Source organism: Protopterus annectens, chromosome 10.part0 (assembly GCF_019279795.1).
Source record: "Protopterus annectens isolate FY-2018-M chromosome 10.part0, PAN1.0, whole genome shotgun sequence".
In the NCBI taxonomy this organism is placed as follows: Eukaryota; Metazoa; Chordata; order Ceratodontiformes; family Protopteridae; genus Protopterus; species Protopterus annectens.
In genome coordinates, this window is record NC_056744.1 from 147,112,471 (window position 1) to 147,125,508 (window position 13,038).

Consider the following 13,038-nt stretch of genomic DNA (forward strand, 5'->3'; position numbering starts at 1 on the left):
GTTCTACAGCATACACAATTTTCTGAAGATTAGTAAAACATAGAATGCAAACGTTTATATAATCTAGTTAGTGTTAGTAGCATACATGGTTTATTTTTTTCAAAATGTGGAGAAAGACAGTAGATGCCTTCTTATTTAAAAAAATGATGCATGTCAACACATGGTCAATTTTGGCCTGATAATGAGAGTAAAGAGAAAAAAATGCCAAAGAAATCTAAAATGAGATCAGATTCATGGGAAAAAATTTCTTGAAATTGATAGGAGTTACACTACTTTGATCTGTTAGACATAGTGTAAGATGGACTATGGTTTTGTATACAGGGGCAAATTGGTTTGTTGAGGAAGTGATTTTTTAAAATGAATTTGACATTTTTTTAAAGAATCTAATTGTGTGACAGAGGGGGACATTACTGATACTGATACACTCTGTTGTTTAGCCTGTAGCTGCATAGTACATACAAATCACATGGTGTGGCATGACTATTTACCACAGTAAAGAGTTATGTGGATGAAATCATTTAATAAGTATGCAGTGTGCAGACAGAGGGAAGATTAATGATTTGCTTACCAAAATATAAAGGTAAGGAAAGTCAGCACAAGTGGTTTTGTGGGCACTTATTGAAATTCTGAGAACCATAATTGTAATCTTTAAAAATGAATGAACTGCAATTTGTGAATGTGGAGGAATGTGTACTACATTCAGGATTACAGAATTCCCAAGCATTTCCCTTCTTCTGAGGTACTACCATCTTGAAGTTATTATACTCAAGCAGCAGGGGTGTAGGGTGAAACTCTTAAAATACTTAACAATGTAGTAACAAGGTTTCAAATTTGATGTTTTATTTTAAATTGTGACCACTTTTATTGCAACCATGTTTTTTTAATCAGGTTATTGTTATTTTTTTTATTGAGGTGTCTGGACTCAGATTATCAGAGCTTGCATGTCTGACAGAGAGCTGGTTTAGGTAGCTTAACAGAATTATCACTGTGTCCATGTACCAGGCACAGCCCACCAACAAGAGGTCTCAGGTCAAGCTGAGGAATTACTGGAGGGATTATATCTTGGTTTACCGAAGAACACCTGGGGAATCTCACAGCATGAGTTGGTACAGGGAAGGCTGTTCTATCCAGATAAACTTGTTAGCATTGTGGCCCTCATTAGGACAAATGGTTTTAAAAATGAATGGATGGATACATCTCATTAAAGTGTAACATCATGAACATGCATTTAACACTTGACAGGATAAAATATATATTTTGTGTTTAGTTAATACAGTTACACTGCTGCATTTGAAAAACATATTGTATGTGATTTCAGTGCCTTTTATGTCATACTTTCACATTTTACAATTTAAAAAGGGAACCTGTATGCTTATTTTGACAAAATGGCTTAATTTCAAACACTTTTCTAAAAATCATTATAAGGTGCGCTGACATTTCACATGTTGCAAAATACTGCATATTATCAGATGGGTCTACTTTGTTTAGTTGAATCTCATTTCACCGAATTTCATTTTACCCCGACCACTTCGCTGAAAACTCAAATAGCTGAAATCCCATTTCACTGAACTGAACTAAGCATATATGGCACTGTGCAGAGTACTGTAAGGCAAGTAAAAGGTATATGCCCTTTTCCCCACTGTAGTACGATCCTGGAGTTAGTATATATAATTAGGGGTGTGAGGGGGCACATCCCCCCACATTGGGTGTGTGTGTCCCCCCCACTCAGTTTGAGTACATATTGCCTTCTGGCGAGAGTTAGTTATTGGTGTTGCAACTATGCATGTCTACTGTTTTGATGTTTTTGGTAAAATACAATATAAAACAAACAAAGTGGGGGGTTATGCCCCCCAGACCCCACAATGTGGGGGCTGTGCCCTCCACACCCCCCCAACTATATACTAACTCCAGGATCGAACTACAGTGGGGAAAAGGGCATATACCTTTCACTTGCCTTACAGTACTCTACACAGTGCCATATATACTAAGTTCAGTTCAATGAAATGAGATTTAGTGAAATGAGTTTTCAGTAATTTGTGTTTTCAGCGAAGTGGACGGGGTGAAATGAAATTCAGTGGAATGAGATTCAGTGAAACAAAAGTAGACCCTATCGGGTACTGCATTGTAGCTTAACCTGCAGTTATTTGGTTTTGTTTATTAAAGAAACTCAGTTTTGAAGACAGAACAAGAATATTTTTTGTGTTTATTAAAACATTTTTTGGTTCTTTTGTCTGCTATTCTCTTTATTAAAAGAAGTATCATTAGTATCTTGTCCCCAAACAAGAGATTTAGCTAGACATATGCAGCCATATTGAAAAATTTTGATGAGAGATATTTATCTTTTAATTTAAATGACATTTTACATGTTGCAAAATACTGCATATTATCAGATGGGTCTACTTTGTTTCGTTGAATCTCATTTATAACTTATTATATAAGTAATTTCTATGTTAAATTGTTAATCGCTATGTAATCCAGTGTAACTACTGTCTGTTTATTTTACTGTGGAGCTTTTCTCCCTGGGCCTCCGCTGAAAATGGACCCATGTCCAGTCGGACACTCCCGGTCAACAAATTTAAATAAATAAATAAATAAATAAATAAATAAATAAATAAAATAAAAATCTTTTAAATGTAATAAAACAACAGATGTATTTGTCTGTATAACTCAAGTTAATAATAGATATTCAATAAAACATTTTGTTTTACATAATGAATATAACAATTCGCACAGAGGATTGAAGTTTTGAGGTGCTAACATGCTGCTTCCTGTTGTCTAGGGTACAGAGTTTGATTTCTTCAACTTCCAATTACCTACTTTGTGAATCTGAGCAAGTGACTTAACCAGACAGTACTCTCAGGTTGTCCCGGAAAAGAGACTTTGTGACCAGTGGTCTTACCCGGGTAACAAATAAAAAAAAAATATGTACACTTCGTAACTCGTTTCATTTTTGATCAGTTGTTTTACTGATTGTTACTAATCATTTTTTTGAATTATGCTGTATACAACAGAAATGACATTGCATTATTTTCTCAGCTGTGTCTTATACTTTAATCTGTATTGACTTTATAGAATCACAATTGGAAAGCAGAACAAGCATCTTTGTATCAGATAATGAAATTTTTTTCTGTCTGTCAAGAAGACTTCAAGATAGTTTAGTGTTTTACTCTCTTACACTTTATATATTGACAAGATTAACACTATGCTGCTGGCCTTGAGCCTTGCTATCACAACATCTAGTTCCATGACGTTTTTGAGAACAAATACTACATATGCAATTATCTTTACTGCTGCAAGCAACTTATCTGTAGTATATTTTACTGGGGTCTATATTAGTTCATCAAAGTGTTAATACTTCGAATGGTCTAATATCGAACCGAAAACAGTGAACGCTGAAAATAGCGAAGCTGCAGATAACCAAATTTTTTCCTAGGGAAAGAATTTGGTTGTCCGTTGCTGTGGCTTTGCTATTTTCAGCACTGTGGTGGAAGTTACGGGTCGGGTTCAGGTAAGTGTGCGATTGTGCGGAAGTTAGGGTTAGGGCACTGGTTAGGGGAGTTAGGGTTAGGGCGTGGGTGAGGTGGGTGATGGACCTTAGGGTTAGGGTTTGGGTTAAGGTAAGTGGATAGATTAGTAGTGTATGTCAATTTAGTGTAGTGTTAGATGTAGGATTTTAAGTGTATGTGTGCGGATTGCTGTTTTTTTGGTGTGCTTGTGTTGTGTGTGTGTTTCTCGGACTAGTGAATTTTTTCCCAGGGAAAAAAGTCACTGTTTTGAGCTTTCGATGTTTGTAGATTTCGTGGTTAGAAGTTCAAGGTTGTTGTATTCAATGATGAGCTGTTTCGTTGAACTGATATTGACCCATTTTACTGCAGTAGTTAGAAAACCCCTTACAGAATGTGATCATGAATACATAATAGGAAGCACTGTTTTCAGATGGAGTGAGAGCACCACTGCTGCCATTGTCAGAAGGAAATATGACCACTGCCACCAGTGTGACATCCAGATGGCAAGATGCCATCCACTGTCATGAAAATGGAAGGCACTAATGGGATCTGAATACCAACACTGCCCAACAAGGGTGAAGTAATAGCAAAAAAGTACATGCAAGTCTTTTTCAGTTAATTCATAAAAGAAAGTCATAACCTTAAGATTATAAAAGGTCCTGGGTATGGGCTTCCAACATCCACACCCAAACTACACTGCACACAGGCCACTTACAGAGCTGAATCCTTGGCCAAATGCCCCCAGGCCCCTACTGCACCACTGTCTTTGTGAACCAATGTTCCCATGGCTCCTTTAACCACAGTAATTTCCTGTCACACAGTGTTTTATTTACTTAGACACACACACACACACACACACACACACACACTTCTCAAGGAAGGCAGATATAATCCCCAATTCCACACAGCTTTCTTCTGGCACAGTAGTGATTCCACCACCCTGGATTAGGGCCAGGGATACCCAGTTGCCAGTCTGCTCTTAATCAACTCAAGTGTATATGCAACAATTAATATCTCTTTCAATGGAAGTATGCTTAAACTGTACTGTATTTGCCAGAAAAATCACATTTTTTATATTACAAGAAAGGGGTGTATAGCCAAGAGGAATAGACTTTATAACTGAAGTATTGTTAATTAAGTATTTGCGGTTTACCTTTGGGTAGTAGTAATACCTTATTGCAAATTATTTAGAAGTACTTCCTGTATTTAATAGTGAGGTAGGCCTTGCATATGTATAACAAAAGAAAAATTTGGCTGCTAATGACATTGCTATACCTATTACTGGATTACTGGAAACAGCCAGGTTGGCTTGTGTGTGTGTGTGTGTGTGTGTGTGTGTGTGTGTGTGTGTGTGTGTGTGTGTGTGCTATTTTTTTGTGTGGTAAATGTATGTGGGGTAGAACTGTAGATCATTAATGCAGTAATGCTTCAAATGTCTTGTGCTCAAAGACTGCAGATTTAAATTTTATGTATAATTTTACTATCATGTTTATTCTGTTGTATGCAGTGGCTTCAGTGTTTGGATGGTAGTGGCTCACCATAATCAGTTGTTGATGCTGCCATACTTAGAAGCTGAGAGTTTAAATCCTGATGCTCCATTGTACATATATGTTGATCTTGTATTCAGTAGCTCTATGTTTGAACAATGGTTGGAATGTACTGGTAGTTTGATTTTACTGTGCATGGAGGCTGACAGTTTAAATCGTAGTGCCCCAAGGAGTGTGTTGATCTTACTGTGCTGGAAATACTTTTTTTTTTTTTTTTGTCCCAAGTGTATTTAGAGGTTGGGGAAGGTGGTTGACTTACCCCAACCCATTGTGTAAGTGTGTTGACTTTTCCACACTCACCTAATTATTCTGTGGAGAGATGGCAGATATGGAATCAGCTCATGTTGCAGCCACAGAACATTTTGCTTCCATAGTGATACCTGGGAGATAGATTACAGGGTAGCGTCTTTCTGCAAGGTACTATTTTGAGAACACTCTTGGGAAGTGGGATAGTGGGAGGAAATCTCCCAGTGTTTGTGGATTGCACAACATCATACATTAAAATGAATGTATGTTTTAAATATTGAGAAGTATGTGAAATGAGACACTGTAGAGAAGTTTTTTGAGAGTTAAAAGGAATAATACACCTCCTAATATATTGAAGTAGAGCACTTTGGGAATTTAGTGTGCGACCTTTAGTCTGTAATTGTCTATTCCAAGTGATTGTCCTCTCTGAGAAGAGAAAATGGGAAATCCCCAAAGATAAAAATAATGTTTTCCCAAACAGTGTGTTTGTGACCCCATGAATTATTCTTAATCAGAATAAAACATAATTATTCTGCTTATAGTTTCTATTATTTTGTCACTTAAGATTAAAAATGTTTAGCAAACCAATGTTTCTGAGTAGTGATCTCCCTCAGTTGTATTAGGAATGGAAGTAGTTGTGCAAATTTCATGTTAAGTAGCTGTCCACATTTTTGACCAGATGTTCTTGTGCTTCAGAAGCCTCTGTCCAGATTTTTTATATCTACATGTTGAGAGGTCTGGCAAAGCAGGCTAATGGATGATGTCTGCCACACAGCTTAATAACCAACATTGTATAAATAATGCTTACTCTCTTCTCAGATAAATAACAGTTCCTGCTGTTTCCCATGTTGTCATTGCATTTTATTATTTACTGTGCTTGCTATTGTCAGTATAAGAAATCAATGTAATTTTGTGTGGAACTTTTCTCCCCAGGCCCCTGTTGAAAATGAGTTTCATGTCCAGTTGGCCTTTCCTAGAAAACAAAATAAGTATGATTAGTAAATAAATAATGAATGCCAGCCACAAGATCTTAAGATTAATAAATGAATACTTAAGTAATAAATAAAAGAGTAGAAATACAGATTAAAGTACATGCACACATAAAGAAATAAAATGCAATCGATATAGACAGGATGCATACAGAAAAATCTAAGCTCCAGATACCTAAATTCACTGACTGCCACTTACTGCAGAAGTGTTGTCCCTAATTGTTGTAAGTTAGATAAATGTAGCTATCAGGTGACCTGAGCATGTCCCAGTACTGGCACCCCCCCCCCCCAACTCCAGTTTGCTACAGTTAAATCACTAACACATGAAAGCTGATACTGCTGTCCAGCCCCTTTGAAAAAATAAATAAAACCTTCAGAAGATGAACAGCAGAAAAAAAAGGCTTCTGCTGTGCAACTCTAGCAAACTGCTTACTACTAATTTAACAAGCAGCTTGCCACAGTTAAGTAACCACACTCAGCACTTCAGCTGTGTGTCCAGAAATGCAATATCAGCATTCATTTATAAATACCTGTTGCACTTTCACACCTGCTGATCATGTCCCTTAACAACTTGTTCTCAGGGTAGCCTCCCACTTCATACCACCTCAGTTATGGCTCTGACTAGTACTCACAGATAAGCCCACCTCTCCAGTCCCCAATGTTTATGTTTGACATAATCTTCTTGGCTTTCGAGAAAAGCAGGTAGTTAAATTAAGTTTTTGCTTGTCATTGCAAAGTTCTTAGGAAAAAAAAAGCTTAATCATATCAGTCCTGTAACAGTAGAAATTGCTAATGCACATCCACTTTTGCTGTCTTTCGTTAACCCCCTGGTGTGGCTCAGTAGTACGCAAGCCATTAAATTCACCAGAGATTGCAGCAATTGGCTCTCAAAAGACAGTTCCTGATCATTCATCTTTTTTTTTCATAGAAAAAATAAAACTTTATTAAATTAATGATATAACAGTACAAACACTAGGAAATCATCAAATCAAAGACCGACTACAAGAATGTGCAATTCAGGCTTCCATGCAGTGCTAAAGCAAACTTGTTTTGAAAGTAAACTTAAAATATAAAAGCAATCACATATACATCCTGACAGACAAAACATAATAGCTGTTTGTCCTCAAGATGATGTAAAGAGTTACACCTTGGCAAACAACACCAACATTTGTCTGCTCCCATGGGTACTTACCTGCCTATTTTTTGGTCTGATAATAAATAAAAAGTAGCTATAAGCAGAGTTATTGAATCATGATAGAAGTAAATGTCCTTCACAATGACCACTTGAGTTCTAGTTAATGTAAAGGGTTCAATCCTGACCTTCAGCTAACATCCTGGGAGTCTCCACTTCAAGCTGACCTCAAAAAAAAAAGTTAAGTTGTGAGCAGCACCAGCACCAGCACCTGTTCCTATTGGGGAAGAGTTGAGTAAACCAACCACTTTAAGAATTGATTGTGATACATAGTATCCTCTCGATAGGAGAAAATGGACTGCTTGTGATAAGAGATTTTAGAACCCAACCTATACCAGGGACCCACACTAATAGTGGAATGAGTCTGTCTGCTTCTATTGGCCATTATGTATCCAACATAAAGCCCCGCAGATCTTGGTCAGTAATATACTGTCCAGCGTATGTCCAGTTTCTCAGCCTGGGTTACCTGAGATAGTTCTGTTAAGTGAACACTGAGTTTAAAACCATCAACCTTCCAAATATAAACTATGGATTGCTACATCGACTATAGGGTGAATGACAGGGCACATCTTGGAAATGGATGACATGATGAAAGGGAGAAGAATGGATACACTGTGTATCCAAGAGATAAGCTAAGACACTACAGCAAAACCTCTTGGCTTGGGATCTGTAGTCTAGTTCTCAGGAGTAGGGCTTACTAGAAATGGTGTGGGAATTGTAGTGAGGGTGAATCTTCTGAAGATAATGAGGGATAACATCAGAATTAGGGAAGTCCCAAAAGATGTGAAACCAGTCACCAAGCAGTCCAGTTTGACTTTGCCAGCAAGTGGCTAAAACACTGGCAAACACTTAAGAGTAAAGAGAGAAACTGTTATATTTTTATTAAGTAATTTTTCTCAATACTCTGGGTCTGTATGCCATTGAAGTTAGAAATATGGAAACAAAGCCCTTATGTTAGGGGGTGTAGGGGAGCACAACCGTCCTGCCGAAACACTTTCATTTTGGTTTTCTGCTATGCTTTATGTACATTTTGAGTGTTGATATTCTGTAGTTTAGATAAATGCAAAAAATAATGTTTAGTCTCATTGAAACAAAACTTGATGAATCATTATGAACCAATATTACAGACAGCAGGCTTTGGTTGCAGAGGCCTCAGCCACCTATTGAAAAAGATCTGCATCCTTTGTGTTAGCTGAACAGTTTATTCATAGAGGCTACAACATGTTGAAAATGCATTCCACATAGCTTTTGTGGAGAAGCAAGATTTTAATTATTTTGAGCCCATACTGTAAACTGTATGCCTTTTTTAATTCAGGAACCCACCTGATGAAATGTTCTGTTTGTATTAGTTGAACAGATTAATGTAGACTTTAACATGTTCAGGATGTGTTTCATACCTTTCTGTAGCATCAACATTGTATCTGATTAGAATACATGTCATTTTGTGTAATGCTTGCTTTTTAGGTGATCTGCTGAGATACTTGAAGAAGAAGAAGCCAAGGGATGCTTTCTGCACTGTTGGAATTACTCTAATTGATTTGTATCCTCAAGAGTCCTGGAATTTTATCTTTGGTCAAGCTTCTTTAACTGAAGGTATTCAAGTTTTATGCATGGTGCGAGATGAGCAGATTAAGAGAAGCATTTATTTTTGCTTGCATAGGCTAAGAGAATAGTATACACTTGTTTTATGATGGGATACACTTTAAAGATGACCTGACTAAGTTCATTCATTGTAACTTATCTGGGAAAAACTCAGCGTGGTGGAGGAATGCTGGATCATGTGATGCAGTGCCAAGATGTTTTCTACAATGGAAGTAGATCAAGTGATGATTAAATGTTGACTGATATGTATCAGATAGATACTATTTCCGAAAAGATATGGTGTATGCGATTTTAGTGCAACATTACTGAGAGTAGTGCATCTAGCAAAGGAATGAAGGTTCAGTGTCTTCAGAGGTTTATGAGCTTTTTGTCCATTACATGGATAAACAGCAAGGGATAAAGAGTTCAAGGCTATGAATGCATTATATCCTGAAGATCCACATCTCTAACTGCTATGATTTATGCATAGTACTATGATTTTTGCCTCAGATTTTTAAAGGTCTGTACTATGATTTGTAATGCTTAGAGTCGATGCGGTATGTGAGGATCTTTGGTCAGTCTTCATTTGTGAACTTTGGAACTCTGTGTAGGTCAGGTAACCAAACCAAAGATCCTGAGTCCCCCATGAAAGCACACAGTTGTCTTTAGTAGATCTTACCTAGTAAATTAAGTTAATAAATGCAGGTTGTTGAGAGACTGCAGCATAATAATGTTGTGCTTCTTGACTAGATCCATAGGTATCTGTGAAGTGTTGCATGGTGCTTGGCATTTCTGACCACTGTGCATGCACATGGTAGTAGCTTCAAGGAAAAACTTAGCTTGTCTCTTTGTGGAGAAATTTAGTATTTTCCCCAGCTGATCACATAAATAGAATTCCAGTACCATAAATCTGACTTCTTAATTTTTCATGATGTGCTGCTGAGCACGACTGTCTTGACTTCATTTTTGAAAGCTTTCCATTTAACAAGCATGACATTCTTAATAAGGTGTAAACGTTTACATTTTAGGCCACTGTATCCATTAAAAATAAGTAACGTTTCACCCTCAGTAGCAATAGTTGACCTCAACTCAGAAATTATACATAATCTGTAATATATTTTGGGTTATTGCTTTCCATTAAATATTAATATTTAACCCCAATGGCAGCAAGTGATCTCAAAACAGAAATTATGGAAACTCTATAAAAGGAAATTCTTAGTATCAAATTTGATAATTGTAAATGTGTGCATGTATGTTTTATCATGACACTTGCTGATGAGAGCTAAATATTGGGTATTAAACCAAGTTAAAATCTTCATCCTAATCCTACAAATCTTTTATATTGTTTTCTTTCAGTTCGAAAAATATTTATCTGCAACTTTATTTTTTTAACTACATTGGCTTTAGCTTCCAATAGTGCTGTGACAATCAACCTGTCTAACATATCCCTCTTCATTCCATTAACCCAATAGCTTAATATCCCCCAGGGCCAAATGGTCGGGGAACACCAGTGAAATACAGAGTAGCTCCAGTGGGGTGTCAACCTTGACACTTCAGTAATGATTTTTGTTTGTATTTGCCCTTTCCCCTTGTTGCCAGACAGAGCACACACACTGCCAAATCAGTTTCTACAATAGTGATACAGTGGGAGGAGGGAAGGCGTAGGTGGTAACACTGAATTGCATGATGCACCTCACCAGTTTATGGGTTCTACCAAGAAAACAGTAGGGTTAGGAGTGTCTATTCCTGCTGTTTATTTTGCGCTGTAGTTAATTCTGGATGTCTGCTGGTAAATATATAAAATAGTGGTTACTATGGCATACATACATACAAAGAACCTTTGTGGTTTAGTTTGTCACATGTGGAGCCAATAAACTTGGATGTATATGTTGTTAATTAATGTCTAATTGTTTATGCTCTTTTATGAATAATTTGTTAAACTCAATTTAAATTTAGAGAGATTTACTTGCTATTAACTTCTCGTAAATAATTCTTTGTTGAGACAGTTTATAATTGTTGTTGTTGTTGAATAAAACTAAAGACTATGCTTAGATGACAACTAAAATTAAACAGGTAAATGCAACAATGTACAGAACTACACTGAGCCAAAAGAACAGTATCAGAACCAGGATCTATCATACACTGCTTCAAATCATAAACTAAATATATTGGCACAGGCAGAAAAACTTAAGACATATGCAGATAAATATAAAGGAAAAGTGAAAAATAAGTGATTTGTTGATGACACAAAAGGTTTTATAGAGAATTGGGAAGCAAAATAAAATGAGTTGAAAGATCACCAAAAAAAAAGAGAAAAGAAATAGACACGTTTTGGAGAAATATCTATAAGGACCCAGTGGAAGATGACAAAGATGGTGAAAGGATAGAAGTAGTAAAAGAAATGGTAAGAAGTTCAGCTGTACAGGATATGAAATGGGATGAAGTAATGACCAGAGAAACTAAAGCAAAATTAAGAAAAGCTCCTAAATGGAAAACCCCAGGCCCAGATGCAGTACCTAACTGCTGGATAAAATATTAACATCTTCACACAGAGATTTAGCCCTGAGTAAGAACTGCTTATATGAACATCCTGAACAGACACCAGCCTGTGTAACAAAAGGAAAAACAATACTCCTGCTTAAGAGTGAACATATAAGCTAATCCTAAAAACTATAGACCATTAACTTGCCTTCTGATGATGTATAAAGTATATACTAGAAATGACGCCGACAGAGTTTAGTCATTTAGACGAAAACTCAATTATGGCAATAGAACAAAAGGGTAAGAAAAGAAAGTCATATGGAACAAAGGATCTTTTATGGTTAAATAAATTCATAATGAAGAATTGTAAAAAGGGAAATAATCTAAGTACGGCAATGCTAGATTACAATAAGGCATTTGACATTATCCCACATTCATGTATAAGAGAGTGCTTACAGATGAGTAGGATACACCCTTCACTGATCAATTACATTGCAGTGACCAGGAATTAGTGACAAACCACTTTGTAGCTAAGCCATGATAAAGAACAAATTATTGTCTTAGGGATAACAATTTAAAGGGGGACATTCCAGGGTGACTGTCACCACTGCTCTTTTGTCTTGCCTTAACTCATTAAGATGTCTACTAAACAGATCAGGTCATGCTTACAATTTGGTTCCCAGAAAAGAATCAAATGTAAAGACTTCTTATCTTCTTTTTGTGGATGATTTTAAATTGTATAACTCATCAGATGAGGAACTGAAAGCGTGACTGCAACTGGTTAAAATGTTCTCAGATGAAATAGGAATGTCATTTTGTCATAATGCAAGATTTAAAGCAAGATGGCTGCAACACCAAGAAAATATCAGTCTTGGACAGAAATGCAATGTAAAGGATCTTAAGCAAGAGGGAGTGTATAAATATTTTGGAATTGATAAAGAATAGACAATAAAAAAATGAACAAAATTCAGTAAGGATTATTTTAGAAGACATCTAGGAGTAAAGTCCAAGCTATAATCTAGTTTGCTGTCCCTGTTCCTAACTTACAGTTTTAGGGTGACTGACTGGCCCAAAAAGTATTGTGTCAGGTTCATAGGTTGGTACTAGGCTATTAGCCGTAGGGCCTATACAAGCCTAGCCGTAACAATTCCCTGGCTATTTCTTCCCACACTATTCACTTCCCTAGACCCCTGTCTAGCAGGGCGACTGACGTGATCCCCGGGGTGAATTTCCTTTCTCCCATCCAATCGTCAAGGTTCCCTTTGAAGAGGACCAAAGAGGTGCTCTGTTTGACATGTATGGGCAGTCTATTCCAGAGACTGGAGAGTCTCTGGGTCAGGAACCTATCCCTCCAGCATGTTTTATTTGTTGTGATGACAAGGTTTAGATCCCTGGAGTGTGTGGCTGTGAGGTATTGGGATTTCTTTTTAAGTGTAGCATGTCCAACAGCTCTGGGTTTGACATGGCCTTGTATGTTAAGCAGAGATCACCTCAGA

The 13,038-nt window shown here is 36.8% G+C and overlaps 1 protein-coding gene across 1 annotated transcript in view; it reads left to right on the forward strand.

Annotated features, from left to right (window-relative positions):
- AMZ2 (archaelysin family metallopeptidase 2) overlaps positions 1-13,038 on the forward strand; it is an 821,206-nt gene that overhangs the window by 347,086 nt on the left and 461,082 nt on the right. The window contains exon 4 of the mRNA XM_044085114.1: positions 8,945-9,073. Within this exon, the coding sequence (XP_043941049.1) occupies positions 8,945-9,073 (129 nt within the window). The remainder of the gene's footprint in view (positions 1-8,944; positions 9,074-13,038) is intronic.